At 45.5% G+C, this 25,052-nt stretch overlaps 3 protein-coding genes across 4 annotated transcripts; 1 reads left to right on the top strand and 2 right to left on the bottom strand.

The window, feature by feature from the left end:
* Positions 1-8,037: 8,037 nt before the first annotated feature.
* On the top strand, positions 8,038-11,645 carry LOC115137797 (inner ear-specific collagen-like). Its single transcript, XM_029674110.2, has 4 exons — positions 8,038-8,118; positions 9,372-9,873; positions 10,502-10,573; positions 10,771-11,645. The coding sequence occupies exons 1-4, from the start codon at positions 8,038-8,040 to the stop codon at positions 11,643-11,645; spliced, it is 1,530 nt and encodes a 509-aa protein (XP_029529970.1).
* Positions 11,646-12,285: 640 nt separating this feature from the next.
* LOC115136856 (high affinity immunoglobulin gamma Fc receptor I-like) lies at positions 12,286-14,882 on the bottom strand. Its single transcript, XM_029672706.2, has 6 exons — positions 14,804-14,882; positions 14,620-14,655; positions 13,718-14,008; positions 13,204-13,470; positions 12,751-13,026; positions 12,286-12,440 (listed from the first exon to the last, which is right to left on the bottom strand). Exons 1-6 carry the CDS (start codon positions 14,826-14,828, stop codon positions 12,370-12,372), a joined length of 966 nt encoding a protein of 321 aa, XP_029528566.1. The 5' UTR covers positions 14,829-14,882; the 3' UTR covers positions 12,286-12,369.
* A 906-nt stretch (positions 14,883-15,788) lies between these two features.
* LOC115137629 (rab5 GDP/GTP exchange factor-like) lies at positions 15,789-23,654 on the bottom strand. 2 transcript variants are annotated; one of them, XM_029673950.2, is made up of 9 exons: positions 23,350-23,654; positions 22,400-22,599; positions 21,866-22,041; positions 20,636-20,805; positions 20,265-20,346; positions 19,943-20,075; positions 19,751-19,860; positions 19,359-19,615; positions 15,789-19,212 (listed from the first exon to the last, which is right to left on the bottom strand). In XM_029673950.2, exons 2-9 carry the CDS (start codon positions 22,576-22,578, stop codon positions 18,823-18,825), a joined length of 1,497 nt encoding a protein of 498 aa, XP_029529810.1. In that variant the 5' UTR covers positions 22,579-22,599; positions 23,350-23,654; the 3' UTR covers positions 15,789-18,822. The 2 variants fall into 2 exon arrangements, with proteins under 2 accessions (XP_029529810.1, XP_029529811.1); XM_029673951.2 differs by having other exon boundaries at positions 19,751-19,842.
* Positions 23,655-25,052: the final 1,398 nt, after the last annotated feature.

Below are 25,052 nucleotides of genomic sequence, written 5' to 3'. Positions count from 1 at the left end.
GAGGCAAATCCAGACTCATTGTGGAGAAAAAATGTCAGTTTGGCTGTAGCAATGTGGATTTGTAGCCAGGCAACACCAGTACAGCTCCCGGTGTAGATTCTGAGTGTGTCTAAGTTCTGTATCGCAGTTCTATTAAGTATTTATACTATTGGCAGACGTTGTATATCATTGGCAGATTTTTATATGTACAAAAATAAGGTAATTTTGGTTTTGTACATAGTCATACGATAGATATGTGGTGTAGAAAAGTACAATCTTAGGTGAGTACATCAGGAGCTGTATCTCTGCAAATGATCTGTCTATCTGGTCAAAATCACTGATAGAGGTCACCCTCCACCCTCTGGTGAATCTGTCTATCTGGTCAAAATCACTGATACAGGTCACCCTTCACCCTCTGGTGAATCTGTCTATCTGGTCACTGATACAGGTCACCCTCCACCCTCTGGTGAATCTGTCTATCTGGTCAAAATCACTGATACAGGTCACCCTCCACCCTCTGGTGAATCTGTCTATCTGGTCACTGATACAGGTCACCCTCTGGGGAATCTGTCTATCTGGTCACTGATACAGGTCACCCTCCACCCTCTGGTGAATCTGTTTATCTGGTCACTGATACAGGTCACCCTCCACCCTCTGGTGAATCTGTCTATCTGGTCAGTGATACAGGTCACCCTCCACCCTCTGGTGAATCTGTCTATCTGGTCACTGATACAGGTCACCCTCTGGTGAATCTGTCTATCTGGTCACTGATACAGGTCACCCTCTGGGGAATCTGTCTATCTGGTCAGTGATACAGGTCACCCTCCACCCTCTGGTGAATCTGTTTATCTGGTCACTGATACAGGTCACCCTCCACCCTCTGGTGAATCTGTCTATCTGGTCAAAATCACTGATACAGGTCACCCTCCACCCTCTGGTGAATCTGTCTATCTGGTCACTGATACAGGTCACCCTCTGGTGAATCTGTCTATCTGGTCACTGATACAGGTCACCCTCCACCCTTTGGTGAATCTGTCTATCTGGTCACTGATACAGGTCACCCTCTGGTGAATCTGTCTATCTGGTCAGTGATACAGGTCACCCTCCACCCTCTGGGGAATCTGTCTATCTGGTCACTGATACAGGTCACCCTCTGGTGAATCTGTCTATCTGGTCAGTGATACAGGTCACCCTCCACCCTCTGGTGAATCTGTCTATCTGGTCAGTGATACAGGTCACCCTCCACCCTCTGGGGAATCTGTCTATCTGGTCACTGATACAGGTCACCCTCTGGGGAATCTGTCTATCTGGTCAGTGATACAGGTCACCCTCCACCCTCTGGTGAATCTGTCTTACCGGATCACTGATACAGGTCACCCTCCACCCTCTGGTGAATCTGTCTATCTGGTCACTGATACAGGTCACCCTCTGGGGAATCTGTCTATCTGGTCAGTGATACAGGTCACCCTCCACCCTCTGGTGAATCTGTTTATCTGGTCACTGATACAGGTCACCCTCCACCCTCTGGTGAATCTGTCTATCTGGTCAAAATCACTGATACAGGTCACCCTCCACCCTCTGGTGAATCTGTCTATCTGGTCACTGATACAGGTCACCCTCTGGTGAATCTGTCTATCTGGTCACTGATACAGGTCACCCTCCACCCTTTGGTGAATCTGTCTATCTGGTCACTGATACAGGTCACCCTCTGGTGAATCTGTCTATCTGGTCAGTGATACAGGTCACCCTCCACCCTCTGGGGAATCTGTCTATCTGGTCACTGATACAGGTCACCCTCTGGTGAATCTGTCTATCTGGTCAGTGATACAGGTCACCCTCCACCCTCTGGTGAATCTGTCTATCTGGTCAGTGATACAGGTCACCCTCCACCCTCTGGGGAATCTGTCTATCTGGTCACTGATACAGGTCACCCTCTGGTGAATCTGTCTATCTGGTCAGTGATACAGGTCACCCTCCACCCTCTGGTGAATCTGTCTTACCGGATCACTGATACAGGTCACCCTCCACCCTCTGGTGAATCTGTCTATCTGGTCACTGATACAGGTCACCCTCTGGTGAATCTGTCTATCTGGTCACTGATACAGGTCACCCTCTGGGGAATCTGTCTATCTGGTCAGTGATACAGGTCACCCTCCACCCTCTGGTGAATCTGTCTATCTGGTCACTGATACAGGTCACCCTCCACCCTCTGGTGAATCTGTCTATCTGGTCAGTGATACAGGTCACCCTCCACCCTCTGGGGAATCTGTCTATCTGGTCAGTGATACAGGTCGCCCTCCACCCTCTGGTGAATCTGTCTATCTGGTCACTGATACAGGTCACCCTCCACCCTCTGGTGAATATGTCAATCTGGTCAGTGATACAGGTCACCCTCTGGTGAATCTGTCTATCTGGTCACTGATACAGGTCACCCTCCACCCTCTGGTGAATCTGTCTATCTGGTCAGTGATACAGGTCACCCTCCACCCTCTGGTGAATCTGTCTATCTGGTCAGTTATACAGGTCACCCTCCAACCTCTGGTGAATCTCTGTCTCCAGAGAAACATAGATTCAAGTATTGTTCTTATCTATCAAATTACTACAGGCGGAATGATGTGTTTTTGTCTGGGGTTAAAATGTCCCCAAAGGACTTAAACATTTTCGATATTGATACAGAAACACTAAACAATGAGTTTGACTCGTTAAGAATTTGTTGACTGACAAAGTCCGAAAAAAATGGAAGAATTGAATAAACCAAAATGACCTCCGTCGGTTGTACGAGGGTTAAAAAGGATGAAGGGTGAAGGAAACTGAAAACTCACATTTACGTTTCTGTTTTTAAAGAGGCTGGCTCCGTTGCTTTTCATAGCCTGGAACTGAACACCACCACCGTATTCTTTCCAGGAACAATACATATCTATTCTCTATGGGGAAAATTAAGACATGAGTTATGCGAGCGTAAATTGAACATTATTCTATTTTTATCACTTTTCTCTCTATGCGTCAGCACGTGGGAAATGCCAGTGTCAGCAAGACGTTTGGGGTGGAGATCAAAGAAATCAAATCAAATCAAATCAAATCAAATTGTATTTGTCACATACACATGGTTAGCAGATGTTAATGCGAGTGTAGCGAAATGCTTGTGCTTCTAGTTCCGACAATGCAGTAATAACCAACAAGTAATCTAACTAACAATTCCAAAACTACTGTCTTATACACAGTGTAAGGGGATAAAGAATATGTACATAAGGATATATGAATGAGAGATGGTACAGGGCAGCATACAGTAGATGGTATCGAGTACAGTATATACATATGAGATGAGAATGTAGACAAAGTAAACAAAGTGGCATAGTTAAAGTGGCTAGTGATACATGTATTACATAAGGATGCAGTCGATGATATAGAGTACAGTATATACGTATGCGTATGAGATGAATAATGTAGGGTAAGTAACATTATATAAGGTAGCATTGTTTAAAGTAGCTAGTGATATATTTACATCATTTACCATCAATTCCCATTATTAAAGTGGCTGGAGTTGAGTCAGTGTCAATGTCAGTGTGTTGGCAGCAGCCACTCAATGTTAGTGGTGGCTGTTTAACAGTCTGATGGCCTTGAGATAGAAGCTGTTTTTCAGTCTCTCGGTCCCAGCTTTGATGCACCTGTACTGACCTCGCCTTCTGGATGATAGCGGGGTGAACAGGCAGTGGCTCGGGTGGTTGATGTCCTTGATGATCTTTATGGCCTTCCTGTAACATCGGGTGGTGTAGGTGTCCTGGAGGGCAGGTAGTTTGCCCCCGGTGATGCGTTGTGCAGACCTCACTACCCTCTGGAGAGCCTTACGATTGAGGGCGGAGCAGTTGCCGTACCAGGCGGTGATACAGCCCGCCAGGATGCTCTCGATTGTGCATCTGTAGAAGTTTGTGAGTGCTTTTGGTGACAAGCAGAATTTCTTCAGCCTCCTGAGGTTGAAGAGGCGCTGCTGCGCCTTCTTCACGATGCTGTCTGTGTGAGTGGACCAATTCAGTTTGTCTGTGATGTGTATGCCGAGGAACTTAAAACTTGCTACCCTCTCCACTACTGTTACATCGATGTGGATAGGGGGGTGTTCCCTCTGCTGTTTCCTGAAGTCCACAATCATCTCCTTAGTTTTGTTGACGTTGAGTGTGAGGTTATTTTCCTGATACCACACTCCGAGGGCCCTCACCTCCTCCTGTCTCGTCGTTGTTGGTATTCAAGCCTACCACTGTTGTGTCGTCCGCAAACTTGATGATTGAGTGAACAGGGAGTACAGGAGAGGGCTCAGAACGCACCCTTTGTGGGGCCCCCGTGTTGAGGATCAGCGGGGAGGAGATGTTGTTGCCTACCCTCACCACCTGGGGGCGGCCCGTCAGGAAGTCCAGTACCCAGTTGCACAGGGCGGGGTCGAGACCCAGGGTCTCGAGCTTGATGACGAGCTTGGAGGGTACTATGGTGTTGAATGCCGAGCTGTAGTCGATGAACAGCATTCTCACATAGGTATTCCTCTTGTCCAGATGGGTTAGGGCAGTGTGCAGTGTGGTTGAGATTGCATCGTCTGTGGACCTATTTGGGCGGTAAGCAAATTGGAGTGGGTCTAGGGTGTCAGGTAGGGTGGAGGTGATATGGTCCTTGACTAGTCTCTCAAAGCACAAATGGAGGTGTGGCAGAGGTCAAGTCAAATCAAATTGTATTTGTATTTGTCACATGCTCCGAATACAACTAGGGGTCCCGTGTGACTCAGTTGGTAGAGAATGGTGCTTGCAACGCCAGAGTTGTTGGTTCGAGTCCCACGGGGGACCAGTAGGGGGAAAAGCACAAACATGTTTACACTCACTACTGTAAGTCACTCTGGATCGAAGCATCTGCTAAATGACTCAAATGTAAAAGATGTAGTATTCACTGTGAAATGCTTGCTTATGAGCCCTTCCTGACAATGCAGAGTAAAAAAATGTAATAATAACATAAGAGGGATAAAATAAATATCCAAGAATGGAGCTATATATAGGGAGTACCAGTACCAGATCAATTTGCAGGGTTATGAGGTATTTGAGTTAGATATGTACCTGAAGGCAGGGTAAAGTGACTAAGCATCTCAACAAGAGTAAAATAAAGAATAGTGCAGCAGCAAGTGATGTGTAAAAGTGTGTAATGTGAGTGTGTGTATATAGTCTAGTGAGCATGCATAGGGTCAGTACAGATAGTTTGGGTAACATGAATTTACTATTTAACAGTTTTATGGCTTGGGGGTAGAAGCTGTCTCGGAGCCTGTTGGTCCAAGAACCAACGCTCTGGTACAGTTTGCCGGAGGCTAGCAGAGTGAACAGTCTATGGCTTGGGGGGCTGGATTCTTTGGTAATTTTTCGGGGTTTTCCTCTAACACCGCCTGATATAGAGGTCCTGGATGGCAGGGAGCTTGGCCCCAGTGATGTACTGGGCTGTCCACATCACCCTCTGTAGCGCTTTGCGGTCAAGGGCGTTACATTTGACATACCAGAAGGTGATGCAGCCAGTCAAGATGCTCTCGATGGTGCAGCTGTAGAACTTTTTGAGGATCCGAGGGCCCATGACAAATCTTTTTTGGCACTGCCGTGCCCTCTTCACAACTGTGTTGGTGTGTGCGGACCATGTTACGGCGCTACAGCTGTGGGTGAGGGTGTGCTTCCCCCTCTTTCTCCTACATTCCACAATCAGCTCCTTTGTCTTGCTGACATTGAGGGAGAGGTTGTTGTTCTGGCACCACACAGTCTCTGACCTCCTCCCTGTAAGGCTGACTCATTGCCATCGGTGATTGGGCCTACCAATGTTGTGTCGTCAGCAAACTTGATGATGGTGTTGGAGTCATGCGTGGCCACACAGTCGTGGGTGAACAGGGAGTACAGGAGGGGACTAAGCATACACCCCTGTGGAGCCCCCGTCTTGAGGGTCAGTGTGGCGTAGGTGTTGTTGTTAACCCTCACCACCTGGGTCTGGCCCTTTAGGAAGTCCATGATCCAGTTGCAGAGGGAGGGGTTCAGTTCCAGGGTCCCTAGATTGGGGATGGACTATGGTGTTGAACGCTGAGCTGTAGTCTATGAATAGCATTCTCAAATATTTATTTCCCCTCTTGTCCAGGTGGGAGAGGGCAGCATAAAGTATAATTGAGATTGCGTCATCTGTGGCTCTGTTAGGGTGGTATGTCTAGTGTTTCTAGAGTGTCTGGGATGATGGTGTTGATGTGTGTCATGACCAGCCTTTTAAAACATCTACTTAATTTAAAAAAATAGAATTAACAGCATTCTCCATGCACTGTCATTTATAAATTGATATGATAAGAGCTATTGATAAGAGCTAGGTAAAATAGTAAGTGAACAGAAAAAACGAATTGAAAATAAAACTACCTGATCAAAATTGTATTCCACTTCCCCAGGCAGAGGTCTTTTCTCTGTCCTGCTCTGAAAGAGCATCATTATTGCAGATTAATTTCAATTAATCATATTGAGTGAAACAATGCACAGGAACCCTATCCTCTCCGCCCCTCCCTTCCCCTCCAGATTGGGTTATGCTTCATTAGTGACAGTAGATGAAATCAGAACTCCCTTATCTAATGATCAAGTGTAAATAAAGAGAGCTATCAGTCTTGACGCTGACTCTGTAAACACATCCACAATGGGCCCAATGCTAAGTTACACTGTTTACGTTTGAATCTCTCACCTTTCTTGGCTTGCTTTGTTGTTGCTTCTCACAGGACAATTCTAAGCATCTCACACACACACACACACACACACACACAAACACACACACACACACACACACACACACACACACACACACACACACACACACACACACACACACACACACACACACACACACACACACACACACACACACACACACACACACACACACACACACACACACACACACACACACACACACACACACACACACACACACACGCACGCACGCACGCACGCACGCACGCACGCACGCACGCACGCACGCACGCACGCACGCACACACGCACACACGCACACACGCACACACAGACACACACACACACACACACACACACACACACACACACACATAAACACACACACACGCACACATACACACGTTTGTTTACTATCCTTGTGGGGACCAAAGAATTGATTCCCATTATAAATCTTATTTCCCCTAAACCTAAACCTTAACCTAACCCTAACCTTAACCCCAACCCTAACCTTAAACCTAGCCCTTAAGCCTAAAATATACGTTTTTCTTGTGGGGACTGGCAAAATGTCCCCACTTGTCTGAATTATCCTTGTTTTGCTATAGTAAAAGCACAAAAACACACACACCATGTGTGATCCGTCAGTAGGATATTGATCAGGTTTTGAAGGCCTACATTCCTTATGTAAAACACAACAACACAGTTGTTAGGGCACCCCTAGAGTCTGTATTTCAGTGTTTCCCAAATACCGTCTAGGTCAAAACCAAAACGTGCACCCCTTGGGGTCCTGAGTTTGGGAAAACCCGCTGTAACTCCACCCATCCATTCACTCATACAGTTTTAGTCGAGTGCAGGGTTGTGGCATTACTAACTTTGCCCCCATGGTATTGAGCAAAGCTTTTATTTAGTGAGATCTGTGATTGACAAGGAGCAGAGGGAGCCAATTTCATTCACTCACAGAGAGAAAGAAAGACTCATCTAAACATGATACAGATTTACTATCAAAGCCATGGAAATCTTTAATGAGAGTTTGTTCATGGATAAATATTTTACTTGTGAATCAATCTGTTCTCTTGGTTCGGTTTCATCAGATTGGATTTGTTCTGATCCTCTCAGATAGATACACACAATCAGAGACAGCAAAGAAAGCCTCGCGCTAAGCACGTGCCATTTGTACTGTTTGTTTTGAGGGTAGTCTGTTTGCTTTACTACCGGGTTGGGTGGAAGAAACATTGAGGTCAGTCATTAGACTGCTGTGCGTGCCGGTGTGTTTGTGCAAGAGAGGAAGAAAGGGTCCTTTTTGGTTGAACAGGTGTACATCTCCCTTCTACAATGCAAAGATGGAGGTGATCAAGGTGAGCACCTGTTTTTGTGGACAGTTGGACGCCCCTCCCTGCTGTCCCCTCATCTCCAGAGACGAGGTGAGCTAGGTAATAGACTGGCCATGGAGTTATAGAATTCCTTCACGCCCTGAGCAAACTCAACCTCACATGATCGCTACTGGATTCAAACTAAAGAGAAAATAAGGAGGCATGGGAGAGTATGACCAATAGTCACCCCCAGAAGGGTTGGTTAGTAAGCTCATAGCCTTACATGACGACACCACACACAGATTAGGCATGTCACCATGCATATGGTTATGCATGTGGAGAGATGGTTAGGGTTTAAACTGCCTCCCCAGTTCCACTTGTCTTTCTGTCATGAACCATCAGATAATGACATTAATGACAATGTCCTCTACCTATAGATAAAAGACAGCAGAGAAATGAATATGAATCATGGTGTTTCACATGGCAGACCTATCTATGTTATGTAAATATGTGTGCAAGAGTAGCTCAGGACAGATAAGCTTTGGGTTCTGTTGTGTGTATCCAAGGAACAGGACTGGTGGGGAGGCCTCAGTGATTTATTTGATTAAACAACACTGCCACCTAGTGGTTATGGGATGTTAGGAACAGGGGGAGGGCAGGAGAGAGAGCAGGATTTGAACACACAGGAGCCCAGGGGAGTGGGGTCAGGTCAGGTTTCTAGGTCAGGGTTACCATCAGTAAGTGTGTGGCTTGACATCACTGTGCTCCATTATGGATGATGGTAGAACTGATCGCTCAACCATAACCTATGGTTTCCCCTGTCAACCTATTCTCAAACACATACTGCTAATGTGACATAAAAATACATAATTTTACAATGTATCACTGCTGTTTAGAAAAATCTCTGTCCCTCTCTCTGTTTCACACTCTTTTAAGCCCTCTTCTCATCTGCTCCATTTCTCGTTCTCTCCTTTTCTCAATCAACAGTGACTACTGACCTTCAGACTGACCGGACACAAGACAAGGACAACACCTGATGCTGGTAAATATGTATTTTTGCCGTCATACTGTAGATATTGAGGCAAGTCTCAATATAGCCTAATATTTAGCAAATAGTTAAAACATGCTTGTGAGAGAGAGAGAGAGAGAGAGAGAGAGAGAGAGAGAGAGAGAGTGAGCTCTACACCTGATCATAGTCTGGGTTACTCTACCTCTGTGGGACGGGGTCCAACCCGGGGCTAGGGGACAGGTAGAGAACGTAGGTGGGGGGAAACAAGTGGGTGGTACCAGAGCACTTTTACCTTGCACTCACCTGACCATGACCCTCTTTCTCTCTCTTTCTCTTTCTCCCCTGTAACCCCCAGACCCTGTTTTCCCCAACTACCCCCACCTCTTTTGGCCCTGGGCACCTTACTCCCCACAACCCCCTACTCAGGTATCACTCTCCTCGGGTCTCTCTCCACACAGACACCCCTCTGTGTCTCTTGGCAGTGGCAGTGATGTCATTCACAGTGACCAGTGTATCGACGAAGACCACTCAGCGACCAAAGTACCAATACACCAAGAAGCCCATGCCTTACCGCGAGCAGCCCCGGATTACCATGCAGCCCCTAACCACCATCATCCCTAAGACACTGAAATCAGTGGAGAAATCAGATCCCATGGATCCCTACCCCCTGGTTACCACAGAGACCCCAACCTACCCCAGTGATGCCAACCAGGATTACTATACTGAAACCACAGGGCCCCCTGGTGTTGGGCATGATAATTACACCTTGGATTATAACGAGTGCTACTTCAACTTTTGTGAGTGCTGTCTACCAGAGAAGGACCCTCGAGGGCCAAAAGGGGGCAGAGGACTACCAGGTATTGAAATCACTATAACAACATAGGGACCTTTAACAATACCAGTAGTGGTGACCCATGGCTTTTGATATCTTGTTGAAACTACACTGCTCAGAAAAATAAAGGGAACACTTAAACAACACAATGTAACTCCAAGTCAATCACACTTCTGTGAAATCAAACTGTCCACTTAGGAAGCAACACTGATTGACAATACATTTCACATGCTGCTGTGCAAATGGAATAGACAACAGGTGGAAATTATAGGCAATTAGCAAGACACCCCCAATAAAGGAGTGGTTCTGCAGGTGGTGACCACAGACCACTTCTCAGTTCCTATGCTTCCTGGCTGATGTTTTGGTCACTTTTGAATGCTGGCGGTGCTTTTACTCTAGTGGTAGCATGAGACGGAGTCTACAACCCACACAAGTGGCTCAGGTAGTGCAGCTCATCCAGGATGGCACAGTCCAGAGGCTTTCCTGGACTGGCTGGTTCAAATGGAACTACAGGGCCAAAAGGAGACAGAGGAGAACACAAAAGAGAAACGATACATTATTTATTTGAGATATGTACACTTTCCTGGCTGTGTGAGCAAACAGTAGATTTATTGATTATTCTGAGTTGTCTGTTATCTATCTCTCTTTCCCAGGAGTTAAAGGTGACCAAGGATACCCTGGAATGGCAGGAACTCTGGGTATCCCAGGGAAACAAGGAGAGAGCGGTAACCAGCGAAACCCTTTAACACATATAGGCACATGCAGGCAAAGAAATCATGAAACAAGGCTACCTGTACCTGTTCCAGCCTCCATAAAGAATGATTAAATCAAACATGTAAAATCAATTAATATCTTCCTCATAAATTCTGTCTGGGCCTAGTTGCTGAGACGGCCCACTTACACTGTGCTCTGCGCCCTGCAGGTGGATTTGGCTTTAAAGGTGAAAAAGGTGACAGAGGGCCTCCTGGGGTCAAAGGTGACTGGGGGGAGAAGGGTGAAAGCCAAAATGGGACTAAGGGTGAGAAAGGGGAACCTGGAATAGAAGGCCCAACCGGACCCCCAGGGCTGGCTGGGGCACAAGACTTGAAGGGGGACAAGGGTAACAAAGGGGAGTGTGGGACATTTGGGGAGAGAGGACTGAAGGGCGATAGAGGGGACCCTGGGCCTCCAGGTATTCAGGGACAGGTGGGCCTTCCTGGGGTGGATGGCATGCAGGGCTCCCCTGGTGTGGCGGGTGACCAGGGGGATCCAGGACCACCAGGGGCTCAAGGTGAGCCAGGGGTGCGAGGGCTGCCTGGACACCAGGGAGGGAGGGGGATGTTTGGGCCAAAGCGTGACAGAGGCTCCCCCGGAATGAGAGGGGACAGGGGCCCTCGGGGGATCAGAGGGGCGAAGGGTAACGGGGTCAGTGTGGGCCTCTCCCCCAGTAAGTCCTTCCCTCCATCGGGCTTCCCCGTCCGCTTTGACAAGGTCTTCTACAACGGAGAGAACCACTACATCTCCTCCCCCAACAGCTTCACCTGTGCCCACGGGGGGGTCTACATGTTATCCTACCACATCACAGTGCGGAACAAGCCCCTGCGCGCCGCCCTGGTAGTCAATGGGGTGAGGAAGGTGCGGATGCGAGACTCTCTGTATGGGCAGGACATCGACCAGGCATACAGCCTGGTACTGCTGCAGCTGGCGGTGGGGGACCAGGTATGGCTGGAGACACTGAGGGACTGGAATGGAGTCTACGCCAGCAGTGATGACGACAGCACTTTCTCTGGCTTCCTGCTCTACGCTGACAAGCCCTGACAAATGATCTGATATCTAATACAATCAACTCTACTGTACATCCACAATACCTAAACAATCTCTACTGGAACTCCTCCATACTCCACCTCATACTACCCATACTTTACCCCACTGACCAGCCCCTCTGGGCTGCTGCACTATACAGACAACGCATGAAAATGGAGCCCACTATGCCACCACAGTACCAGGGACTGTAAAACACCTCTATATGATCTGAATTGCAGCATTCACCCCATCTCTCTTCATACTCCCTCTATAGACCCAACAACATAAGGACATCTTTACAAGACTGTCAATCTGGTCGATTGAAATACTATGAGCTTTTGTACACTTAAAAAAAAATCAATAAGTAAATGTTTGACTTTGACTGGATTTATTTGGATTGAGTTTACAATCAACAGTGCAAATACAATTCATTGTTTCATTCACAACTTAAAAGACAAATAACATTATATTAATGAATAATTAATTCATTCATTTAGATAAGGAATGTTATAAAACACAAGTACATTCTGGAGGCATATGAATGGGTAAACTGGAGATGCAACTAAATTGGTTCAAAAGGGTCTAATTATGAAACTGATAGTGATAATGTACATTGATCTGGTATTGTTCAAAAGAAGTCCCTCCACACCATTGTCCCATCATCTGAAACAACAACATCACAGGACAGTGTGTTTGGAGAATCACTGGCTGCATCGGGGAAGGTAGGGGGCTTAGAAGGCTAGATAGAGGTGGTGGTCTGGGGAGTTGGAGCTCTGGGCTGGAGAGAGACAACTGGTCCCTGATGTTTCCCTGTTAACACAGAGTCAGCATCAGGGCGTCAGTTGGGAATGTCAGGGTATGGCAGTCGCCGTACCTAGCTCAAGACCAAAAATATAAAAGTAGGCTGCAAAAAAGTAGACTAAAATCCTTCTAATCCCAATTCAAATGCAACGGCTGTTTAGCATGTTGGTTGGCTGGCTTTAGGACCATGCGGAGCATTGTTCAGAGAGAAGCTGTCCCCCCCATCCTGTCATACCCTAGGTTTAACTGAACTGACGCCAATGGTCAACATTATGACGCATCCTAAAGGGGGAATACTATTCATTTCTGGTTTGTTCACCTGTCACTCGCCCATAACCTAAGGGCTCGCTGAGCCTCTTCAGGCCCAGAGTAGGAACGCTGGCTTTGCACCAGTACTGGCCTGAGTCCCTCAGTACTGTGACTTTGTCCTGGGAAGAGGCAGGCCCGAGACTCAGCCCGTCCTGGTAGAAGTAGTAGTGGATGTGTGGAACCGGCTGACGGGCGTTCAGTTGAACATGACACACCAGGAGCATACGGTCTTTATGGATCAGAGGGTCATTGGGCACAATCTCCAACATGGGCTCTGTCAGAACCTCTGCAGGGGAGAATATAGAACATTAATACTGAAAAGTATTCCTCACATACCAACTGGTATTCAATGACCATATGATAGTGATGATAATGGAATGATGAGGGCAAATCAACTTTGAAATATGATTCCACACCCTGCACAAACTCAAAATTACAAACCACACCAGTCACTCAACCTCACCTATGATGGACACTGGAGCAGCCATTGAGATTACAGAGTTGGTTTCCCTCCGTCCATCCCAGGATGCTCTGCACCAATAGGATCCGTGGTGTTGCAGGGTAAGGTTGGTGACACGCAGCTCTGGGCCACGCTGTATCTGAAGCTCCACCCCGTCTTTGTAGAGTATGACCTCTGTCAGTTTGGGGTTGTTACGGACACGACACGTCAGGGTCATTGTCTCTCCAACCAGCATGGGCAGGGGCGGGGCCTGCAGGATGGCCCACCCACCTGACAAAGAGCAATAAGTGATTTTAGTTAACGGGGTGGCGTAGTCCCTGTCTGTTGACAGTTACCCTCTATGGTCAGGTGTGCTACAGGTGTAACTTAGCCTGGTTGTCAGTCTGTTTCTGCTTATTTTGCTATTGTTACACGTTTGGCATGACAACAAGAAAGGAGTTGGCTAATACAGACTGCTAACAGAAGGACAACCAAACTAGATGTCATCATGGCTCAATATTGACAGGGGTTCTCTTACCGTCCACCTCTATTTCTATAGGCAGGCTGTGGAGGGTGTGTTGTGTGTTTATCCATGTGGTTCTTAGGCCCTGGCAGTAGTACTTCCCACTCTGCTGTGGCCTGGCCTTCCAGAGGACAAAGTATTCAGACTCCTGGAGCTGCTCGCCCCCCCTGAACCACCGGTATCTCCACTCGGCCGACACATTCCCAGGAACACTGCACTTCAGATGCACGCTCTCCCCTGAGAAGATCCAGGGTAACCCCTTGACTAGCTCAGCCACGGCTGTCTGTGGAGCACTGGTGGGGAGGACTGTGAAGAAATGTTGACAGGTAAGTCTTTCTACCATTTTGAGTAGACTACCACGGCTGTGTTAACACAGGCTGCCCAATTCTAATATATTTTTCCAATAATTGTTCTTTTGATCAATCACATAAGATCTTTTGACCAATCACATAAGATCTTTTCACATCAGATCTGTTTCAGAGCTGATCTGATTGCTCAAAAGACCAATTAGTGAAACAAATATCAGAATTGGGCTGCCTGTGTAAACGCAGCCTACTAGAGTCAGACTTGAGAACAAAATAAGCATAACTTCTAAGCATAAACAGCAACTTGGTCTTATTTACACGATCACCTAACATTACAAATGGCAACTAATATTCAGCAGTGTATAAGTATTACTCATGAAAATAAACAATTTACATACTGTATTTCATATGACATTACACAACACTGGTTTGAAGAGAAGGACTTGAAATCTCAGAGGCCTATGATGGCTGACTACGCAGTTAGCCCAAATATTTTGCCACGAATTGGTATTGCTGACCAATCAGATCAGATCTTTGCCAATAATTGGTAAAAAGATCAGAATTGGTCTGCCTGTGTAAACGCAGCCAGAGAGAAATGTATTTACTAAATACCTTGTAGTTCAGCCAATTGAGGTAGTGTTGAAACAACTGAAACAATAAATAACCATTAATCATTAAAATAACCAACAATAAAATTGGTGATCATTCTGTCAATCAATCAATCATGGAATCAGTGATCATCTATACACATAAATAAAGATCTGTAATCTCTTTAAGTGGACTGAAAGGAACTCACCAAGGAGGCTGAGTAAGAGCTTCATGTTGAGTGTTCTGTTTGTGCTTCTGATGGGGATAACTACAGTACAATCTTTATATATTGTCAGGGGAAATGAGACTAAATACGATGTGAAAGAAACATTGTCTTCCCTTTATTGCATAAGGCTCTTCCTGGCATCTTCAATAACTTTAGGGAAGTTCCGTTTTAGGAATGAGGGAATTACCAAAGCCCTGGGAGGCAACCTCATGTGTGCTGTTTTTAAACAACATCTAGCTACGGTAAGCACTTGTGAAATGTTCAAATAATGCTACAGCTTCAAAATACAAGATAACAACGATTTAAAAAAGGGCTCTGGCAGAAGGTGACCCTTGCACCAAAACAAGTTTGATTTCATAATCCATGATCAATAAGTTTGCCAGCCCAGCAAGTATATAAATGTGAAGCTGTGTCACAGTACTCAGATCAATATAAAGTATACACAAAACATTAGGAACACCTTCCTAATATTGAGTTGCATCCCCTTTTGTCCTCACAACAGCCTCAATTTGTCAGGGCATGTATTCTATAAGATGTTGAAAGTGTTCCACAGGGATTCTGGCCCTTATTGACTACAATGCTTCCCACAGTTGTGTCAAGGCTGGATGTCCTATGGATGTTGGACCATTCTTAATACATACGGGAAACTGTTGAGCGTGAAAAACCCAGCTCAAAGGCACTTAAATATTTTGTTTTGCCCATTCATGGCACGCATACACAATCCATGTCTCAAGGTTTAAAAATACTTCTTTAACCTGTCTCCTCCCCTTCATCTACACTGATTGAAGTGGATTTAACATCAATAAGGGATCATAGCTTTCACCTGGTCCTTCTATGTCATGGAAAGAGCAGGTGTTCTTAATGTTTTGTACACAAATTGCAAACACACCTTTGCTTGCTCAACTTTTTTTCTACTTACCCTAGATAGTCATGTTACTGTGGTGACAAAGCCCTGTAGACACAGAACGGCTTTTGAGTTATTTTATTCATCAACACAACAAACCCATGGACACTAAAAAACAACACTGTCTCAATAAGTTACATTTAAATACAAGACAATATTTAGCTACTCCATACAAAAACAAAACTATGGTTGTACAGATATTTTTTTTTACATTGCTTTTTCAAAAATACCTGATCATTGATTGTGTGCTATCCAACGCCTAGTTATTTCAGTTAGTGCTTAAATTGGATTGAATGGGATTTTAGCTTCCAGGTTTTGGCGAGCATTTGTATCTGATAGTTACAAATGTGATCAAATTAAACATGATAAAATGTAAAAAAAAGATCAAATATATAGGTAGTATGTAAATGTACTTTCTGTTGCATCAAAGACACTACTCTTCCAACGCAATGCCTACTGTTCCTTCATATATCCATCTAACCCTGAATGAATGGTTACTACATGGAGCTGAGATCAACATTGTTATGACTATTCTGTTTGGCAACATTTACCCACAAAATATTTGTACAAATAAAATACACCACTGTAAATTAAAGCACTTAGATGAAACCATACTAAATATGACGACTGAGAAACGGAAGACTTTCTTCTGACGAAGCAGCTGTTCAGCAGTCAAACAAGAGTGTAGGGACTTTTAGTATCTTCTAAACTCTGAACTGAAAATCATTTCTTATATATATAAAACAATTGAACTATGATATTAATTTAGCCATTTGAATAGTCTAAACATCCTTATCCCCTCTCAGAAGACTGTAGTCTGAATGCCTCAAACAAACCTGGAAAATGTTGAAACAAATAATACAATTACTCATGTAATTATTCTCTACGCAAGACTATTGTATAGGATTTAGAATGACTGGTAATGTAAACTTTACAAGAATTGTGTCTTTATTGCATCCAATAATTAATATCCACACAATAAAAAAATAAAAATCACTTCTCTAAACTGAGTGCATGACTGAACAGGTTTGGCATTTATATATATACAGTGGGGCAAAAAAGTATTGTCAGTCACCAATTGAGCAATTTTGTAATTTTCATCAAATCAAATTTTATTTGTCACATACACATGGTTAGCAGATGTTAATGCGAGTGTAGCGAAATGCTTGTGCTTCTAGTTCCGACAAGGTACACTTCAACTATGACAGACAAAATTAGAAAAAAAAGCCAGAAAATCACATTGTAGGATTTTTTATGAATTTATTTGCAAATTATGGTGGAAAATAAGTATTTGGTGAATAACAAAAGTTTCTCAATACTTTGTTATATACCCTTTGTTGGCAATGACACAGGTCAAATGTTTTCTGTAAGTCTTCACAAGGTTTTCACACACTGTTGCTGGTATTTTGGCCCATTCCTCCATGCAGATCTCCTCTAGAGCAGTGATGTTTTGGGGCTTTTTGCTGGGCAACATGGACTTTCAACTCCCTCCAAAGATTTTCTATGGGGTTGAGATCTGGAGACTGGCTAGGCCACTCCAGGACTTTGAAATGCTTCTTACGAAGCCACTCCTTCGTTGCCCGGGTGGTGTGTTTGGGATCATTGTCATGCTGAAAGACCCAGCCACGTTTCATCTTCAATGCCCTTGCTGATGGAAGGAGGTTTTCACTAAAAATCTCACGATACACGGCCCCATTTATTCTTTCCTTTACACAGATCAGTCGTCCTGGTCCCTTTGCAGAAAAACAGCCCCAAAGCATGAGGTTTCCACCCCCATGCTTCACAGTAGGCATGGTGTTCTTTGGATGCAACTCAGCATTCTTTGTCCTCCAAACATGAAGAGTTGAGTTTTTACCAAATGTTATATTTTGGTTTCATCTGACCATATGACATTCTCCCAATCTTCTTCTGGATCATCCAAATGCTCTCTAGCAAACTTCAGACGGGCCTGGACATGTACTGGCCTGGACATGTCTGGAACTGCAGGATTTGAGTCCCTGGCGGCGTAGTGTGTTACCGATGGTAGGCTTTGTTACTTTGGTCCCAGCTCTCTGCAGGTCATTCACTAGGTCCCCCCGTGTGGTTCTGGGATTTTTGCTCACCGTTCTTGTGATCATTTTGACCCCACGGGGTGAGATCTTGCGTGGAGCCCCAGATCGAGGGAGATTATCAGTGGTCTTGTATGTCTTCCATTTCCTAATAATTGCTCCCACAGTTGATTTCTTCAAACCAAGCTGCTTACCTATTGCAGATTCAGTCTTCCCAGCCTGGTGCAGGTCTACAATTTTGTTTCTGGTGTCCTTTGACAGCTCTTTGGTCTTGGCCATAGTGGAGTTTGGAGTGTGACTGTTTGAGGTTGTGGACAGGTGTCTTTTATACTGATAACAAGTTCAAACAGGTGCCATTAATACAGGTAACGAGTGGAGGACAGAGGAGCCTCTTAAAGAAGAAGTTACAGGTCTGTGAGAGCCAGAAATCTTGCTTGTTTGTAGGTGACCAAATACTTATTTTCCACCCTAATTTGCAAATAAATTCATAAAAAATGTGATTTTCTGGATTTTTTTTCTTCTCATTTTGTCTGTCATAGTTGAAGTGTACCTACAATTACAGAACTCTCATCTTTTTAAGTGGGAGAACTTGCACAATTGGTGGCTGACTAAATACTTTTTTGCCCCACTGTATATATACACACACACATATTTATAGACATATTCAGGGGAAATTTGGTTGTGGTTACATACACATGATCCTAACAGATGCCTCTCACCAGGGCTTCTGTACTCAGACTTGGAATCAGTCAGGAGTAATACAGGGGATAAAATCAATGGTCTGTGTCCCAACAGTCTTAAAAGGCTTCCGTTCCTTATCTCCTTTCCTTCATGACCATCGATGAAGGCAATATGCCTGCAACCTATCTGGTACTCTTACTAATCAGTGCTGAAGACCGACCAAGAAAGTAGTCTATTTAAGAGTACTGGGCAACTGCAAGCATCTATTTTAAGGATGCATACAATGGGGAGGGTTGGAGTTACACTTCTTGGATCCATTACAGGGAACCTATATGTGCATTAGAACAGGAGGGTCAGGGTACTGGGGGTCAGCCGGCAAACAACTGCGGCTGGAGAGGAGGAGGCAGGAGGTCGTTCTCCACGTTGTCAGCGTCTATGGCAGAAGAGGCGGGGGGGTGCATTTCCAGGGGGAACCTCTCCAACACATCCTGCACTTTGTGCTCCACCTCGTCCCTCCAGTCGATGAGGTCATCCTCCAGGCGGCGAGCTCCCTCCACGACGCGTTCCTGCCTCACGCCCAGCCCCGTCAGCAGGTCCAGACGCTCGTTCATCTCGCTGAAAGCAGCACTGCCTGGGGGGGAGGGAGCAGCCTGGGGCCGCTGGGGGGACGCCTGGCCTGACATGTGGAGCTCAAACACCTCAGCGCTTAGGTTCAGAGACTGGCCATCCAGCTTCTCTATGAAGGCCACCGCACAGCACTGCAGAGGGACAGAGAGAGAGGAGAGAAAAAGGGGGGTTAGGGGAATCACAAATTCTATTCTTAATATGTGTACAGTGTATGTGTATTTGACTTTGTTTGGTACAGCTTGTCTGTCTGTTTGCTTTGCGTACACAGCCCTCTCACCAGGTTGGTAAAGTAGTATCCGTCCTCTCCGCTCATGAGGCGGCTAGGGTTACAGAAGCGGGTGATGTACTGAATGTTGGACTGCAGTCGTGGAGGGTTGGCCTTCAGGATGATGTAGATGAGGGTGGGCAAGAAGTCATCAGCAGATGCTGCCTCCTTCTTGGTGGTATTGATGGCATTGAATATGTGCTTACTGCAGCGCGTGATGCAGGTCAGCTTGTCCCTGGGCACACGCTTCGAGTCCATCTCTATCACGTCTACAGGAAGTCAGGGTGGAACAGAGTGGTAGTTCATGTGCTATGATGACATTATACATTACATGCATGTTCAGTCAGTGTTTGGGTCTCGTTGTAAAAAAATAAAAATAAAATGAATACAGGCTAAAGTCTGACCTGTGATGGCTTTGACCACATTATCAGACACCTCAGGAATCTCCTCATCCACAGGGACACACAGCATCTCAATGGTGACCCAATGCAAGGCCCTGCAACCCACACACACACTTTAGTGAACAGATGCACGAGGCGGCATACAGCAGCTTCAATGCTCATAACTCAGTATCATATCAGTGTCATTGTCTTTACCTGATTCTCTTCTGAACAGCCAGGTCTTTCTTCTCATCGTCTGTGGTCTCAGGACAAAAGACCTCATCGTAGAGACGTGTCATCATGTACCTCTCTACCTCGTCCATCACACTCTCCACGCGCTCCGACGACCCTGGGGTCAACACGGACACAGGCGGGAAAACAGCAAATGTGAGTCATTCAAGGCCTACCTATAGATAGCTCTCAGAAAGGATCAGAGTGTGTTCATTCTCACCTGCAACTTTATCATCAAGCCCCTGTTTCAAGATATCCTTAATGATCTGGTATTAGAGTATTAGAGGTGAGGAAAGGAGAGGTGTACCTTTGTAGTGTGTTTGCAGGCGGTCTGACAGGTTCTGGTAGAAGTCCTGAACACACTCAGACAGCTCATCAGCACCCAGGTCCTGTGGAACAAGAGCACTATTAGCTTGAAGGGAATGTCGTATATTGTCCTTCATTTCAAGTTTAAGGGCGAGTTCACACCGAGTTCACGCTGATGTTACTCCAGAGCATTGAGTGAATAACCAAATGGTTTTTTTTGTGTTTGTTTTTGGCATCCTTCTGTTCTACGATGAGGAAGTGAAATGGTCAAAACCCAAGCCGCAGGGGTGAATGAATAGAGGTAACACCCATGGGACTCATCAGGCTCTCCACATTCAGAAGCCACTGGTGCTATTGTAGTGTACTACTCACCCTCTTGCAGGCCATGCTCTCTGTGAAGGCCCGGCACTGTTTGAAGATCTCCCTGCCAGGTTTCAGTGTCTTGAGGAAGTCGATGAACTCTCGTGTGGTGCGGTCCGTCTCTAAGGGCTTGCGGCTCACTGAGGGGCTGGGGGTCGACTGGGCCTCGCCAGGGACAGAGTCTAGTAGGGTGGAGGACACAGATAACGAAGGGAATGATATGTCTGTGTGTATGTACAATATTCCTTAGGTGGTAGATAAAAAAGACTGGCTTTCAGCCAGCCTTTTGATGGGAAGCGGAGAAAATAAGGGTGGGTCTTTATTCATCTCATACTTTACCAGCACAGCTTGCGGAGTTGTGATTTCACAAAACATCCTTCTGCAATCTGATTTTAGCTAGTCCCTTTTTGCTACGCTTCAAATGCATGGTTCCACATGAAAGCAGTTGCCATACCAAGCAGTGATGCAGCCAGTCAAGATGCTCTCGATGCTGCAGCTATAGAACTTTTTGAGGATCCGAGGGCCCATGACAAATCTTTTCAGTCCCCTAAGGGGCACCCGTGTTGCGGGTCAGTGTGGCGGATGTGTTGTTGCCTACCCTCAACACCTGGGGGCGGCCCGTCAGGATGTCCAGGATCCAGTTGCAGAGGGAGGTGTTTAGCTTAGTAATGAGCTTCAAGGGCACTACGGTGTTGAATGCTGAGCTGTAGTCAATGAACAGCATTCTCACCTAAGTGTTCCTTTTGTCACAGTGGGAAAGGGCAGTGTGGAGTGCAATAGAGATGGCGTCATCTGTGGATCTGTTGGGGCGGTATACAAATTGGAGTGTGTCCAGGGTGTCTGGAATGATGGTGTTGATGTGAGCCATAACCAGCCTTTCAAAGCATTTCATGGCTACAGATGTGAGTGCTACGGGGCGATAGTCATTTAGACAGGTAAACTTCGTGTTCGTGGGCACAGAGACTATGGTGGTCTGCAGGAAATATATAGGTATTACAGACTGGGTCAGGGAGAGGTTGAACATCTAGGGAACTGTAGCTGGATGCCCCATGTGACCTTCTTCACAGTGACTGGGGAGGGGGGAGCAGAGTTCTGAAAGAGGGGGGAGGGGGGAAAGAGGAACTGTGCTCCAACATTATGCAGAGAAGGGATGCAGTGGTGGTTTGGATCTGCTCATCCCTCCAGTAATGGTAGAGAAAACACTATAAACTGTAAACCCTATCTCATAGACATGGATCCTACCTTTCTTGGGTGGTGTCTTTGCTGAGGGAGTGAAAAACTTAGTCACTGTGTTGACTTTCCGTGACTTCTCCTTAGTTTTCCTCTCTTCAAATTTGCTGAAGGGTGCGATGGCAGGCTGGGACTGGGCTGCCCCCTGGTGGTTGTTAGCATATGCTGCCTCATCCTCCATCTGTAACCTGGGACACAGAACAGACATTGGTGTTACTACCACATGATCAATACTGAAGACAGAGAGACAGTGGTCCCTAAATAAAACACGACAGATAAGGAAAGAATGTCAGAGATTAAAAAGGCAAGAATCATTTAAACTAATGACAGACAGCAACATGACACTGTTCCATTTGCCTCTGTGAAATTGGCTGTTGAAATGTTTATTAATCAATGTTTTGTCTTCGACTCCACCTCTCAATTTTAGCGGGGCATTCAGTGTTTGCCGCCGGGCTCCTCGATTTCAAATCGAGTGCTACCTCTGCCAACCCGGGCAGCAGCTGGGGGAAGATGCATAGCAAGCTTGATCAAACAGACAACACACACCTCTCTGCCAGAGCATGGTCCTCCTGGATCTGTTTGTGTCTGGTTTGTTGGTACTCCTCCCGCCAGCACTTGGAGCAGAGGCCCTGCCAGGCCACATTGCCATAGAAACCACATCCCTTCCTACACAACAGCTCTGACTGGTCCACATGGATCCCACGACTTTCCGGCCCATGGCTCATCCCTCACGGCTAGCAAGGATACTGCTGGGAATGACAATAAAAATACAAGACTGTGAATGATGGCATGGTAGAATGATCAGCCGTCAGAAGTAGCCTAAAGCAAACTTGATGGCTATTACTTATTTAGCAGGACTTGACACAGTTGAATGCCTACACACTATGGTCCACATTCAGGTTGAGGTATTTGATAAAAAATTATGTTTAGAGGTTGCTAGCATAATGACACATTTCAATTCAAACACTGAAGGAAATCTCAGTGAAATCCAGCCTATATCAAAATATGATTTCATACTGCGGCAGTGCTTACAACTTTACCACCCAAAGTGGAAATCTGACACATCAATCTGCCCATTTCTGGTGAATATGACTACTGACTCATATTGGTAATGCATGATAAGAAAAACAACACAGGAGGAATTTAATGGATGACCACAAACAATGGTAAAAATGTTTATGGCCTTCTAACTGTAACAAGTTCCAATAGTGAAGCTACACTTGAATTTGTTTGAAGCCACATCACAATGTTAGCTAGCTAGCCATCCTGATGTATTAACACGCTAGCTAGCTAATACCAAATATTTTGTATAACTAACCTACTACTGTGTACTGTATAGCTGCAAGCAATGCACTGAGCTCAGTTCAGCTCTAACTAGCTGATGACATTAGCTAACGTTAGCTAGGCTTCTTCTGGTAACTAAATGTAAACAGTAAACCTTTAAACTTAGCTAAAAAAAAAAAACTACATAATTTAGTATTCTACAATGTACCCACCTGACCACTGGGTCCTGACCAGAGATAAATGACTCTTAAGTAGGGTTTGGCTCACACTACTAGAAGCTAACGTTTGCAGTTGAAGCGCTGGCTAGCGTGACAGTAATTCCTCGAGGACCCAACAAAGTTGACAAGCAATGCAACAATATCGTTAGCTGGCTAACAACATTCTGCGACTCCTTAGCTTTTAAGAAAGATTATTGAGTGTGGATAGTTCGTTTTTTATGTAGCCATTGGCAATATCTGCTACCCACTCCTCTGAACCGAGGTCAAATCAGATTCAGGTTGGATATTCGACAGATATTCGCCTGTAGTTTTCCTTACTTCCACAAACAGGGGTTAGGGACCGTCAACATAGTGACAAATCAACATTTTCAAATGTCAATAGCTCTTTAACCATTACTCCTAAAACTTTCAAAACTGGTTGTAGCTAATCCGATGGCATAGACACAGATTGCACACACTTGTTTTTGTCGATTTACATCTTGCACTATTTTCAATTATTTATTTACATTTTTGAATTTCAATAGCTCTTTGGTTATATGACCTACTGACTTCAAACAAGGTTCAGAATGTCCACTGACTACCCTTCTATATTGCACATCCTTTAGTTTGTCCATTTTCATTAATTTGGTCAACTTTAGAATTTTAATAGCTCCTTGGTCATGTGACCTACTGACCTCAAGCAAGGTTCAGAATGTCCACTCAGTGGGCCTACACATTGCACAGCCTTTAGTTTGTCCATTTTCATCTCACACGTTTTCCCATTACTTTTTCAAACTTTCAAATGTCAAAAGCTCCTTGGTCATGTAACCTACAGACTTCAAACAAGGTTCAGAATGTCCACTCAGTGGGCCTACACATTGCACACCCTTTAGTTTGTCCATTTTCATCTCACACATTTTTACATTAATTTTTCAAACTTTCAAATGTCAATAGCTCCTTGGTCATGGGACCTACTGACTTCAGAATGTCCACTGACTACCCTTCTATATTGCACACCTTTTAGTTTGTCCATTTTCATGGATTTGGTCAACTTTAGAATTTCAATAGCTCCTTGGTCATGTGACCATGGGTCATGGATCTGGCTCATGCCCTACGAAGTATCTCCAGCTTGTCTGGAGGGTAAATTGATTTGATTTGCTGCAGAACCATAAAGCGGACGGAAGAAGCCTAGGTTCCCACTGGGCACGGATCACTGAATGTCAACTTGTTGAAATTCAAAGGAGCGTACCCACCTGTCGCGGTCACGCTCAAATCACCCGTGGGGTGACTGTGACCCCCTCATGTCAAAATGAGGAATATCGATGAAGCGCTGGTAAAGGTGGCTTCCTATGGCTCTGTCCCAGAGGGCTGACTGGGAAAGCAAATGATTGAAAGGGGATGATCATTTTCTGTTGCTTCTTCCGAAACCCAGTCGATGGTGCCGCTAAATACTGCAATGGATAGTGAAACCACAGCCAAGGGAATGGGCTTGACGGAATCAGCGTGTAAAGAAGACCCTGTTGTGCTTGACTGTAGTCTGGCACTGTGAAGAGGCATGAGAGGTGTAGAATAAGTGGGAGACCTTGGCCGGCAGTGAAATAACACTACTTTTTCACTTTCCCGGTGAGGCGGGGAGGCTAGCCCCGGGTGCTCGCGCTGGGTGCAACCCGCTCCGGGGAAAGGGGCAGGTGGGGAGTTAGACTGGGGCGGTACACCTG

Source organism: Oncorhynchus nerka, linkage group LG11 (genome assembly GCF_034236695.1).
Source record: "Oncorhynchus nerka isolate Pitt River linkage group LG11, Oner_Uvic_2.0, whole genome shotgun sequence".
Taxonomy (NCBI): Eukaryota; Metazoa; Chordata; class Actinopteri; order Salmoniformes; family Salmonidae; genus Oncorhynchus; species Oncorhynchus nerka.
The sequence above is the reverse complement of the archived record's forward strand: the minus strand, read 5'-3'. Positions and strand labels throughout refer to the sequence as shown.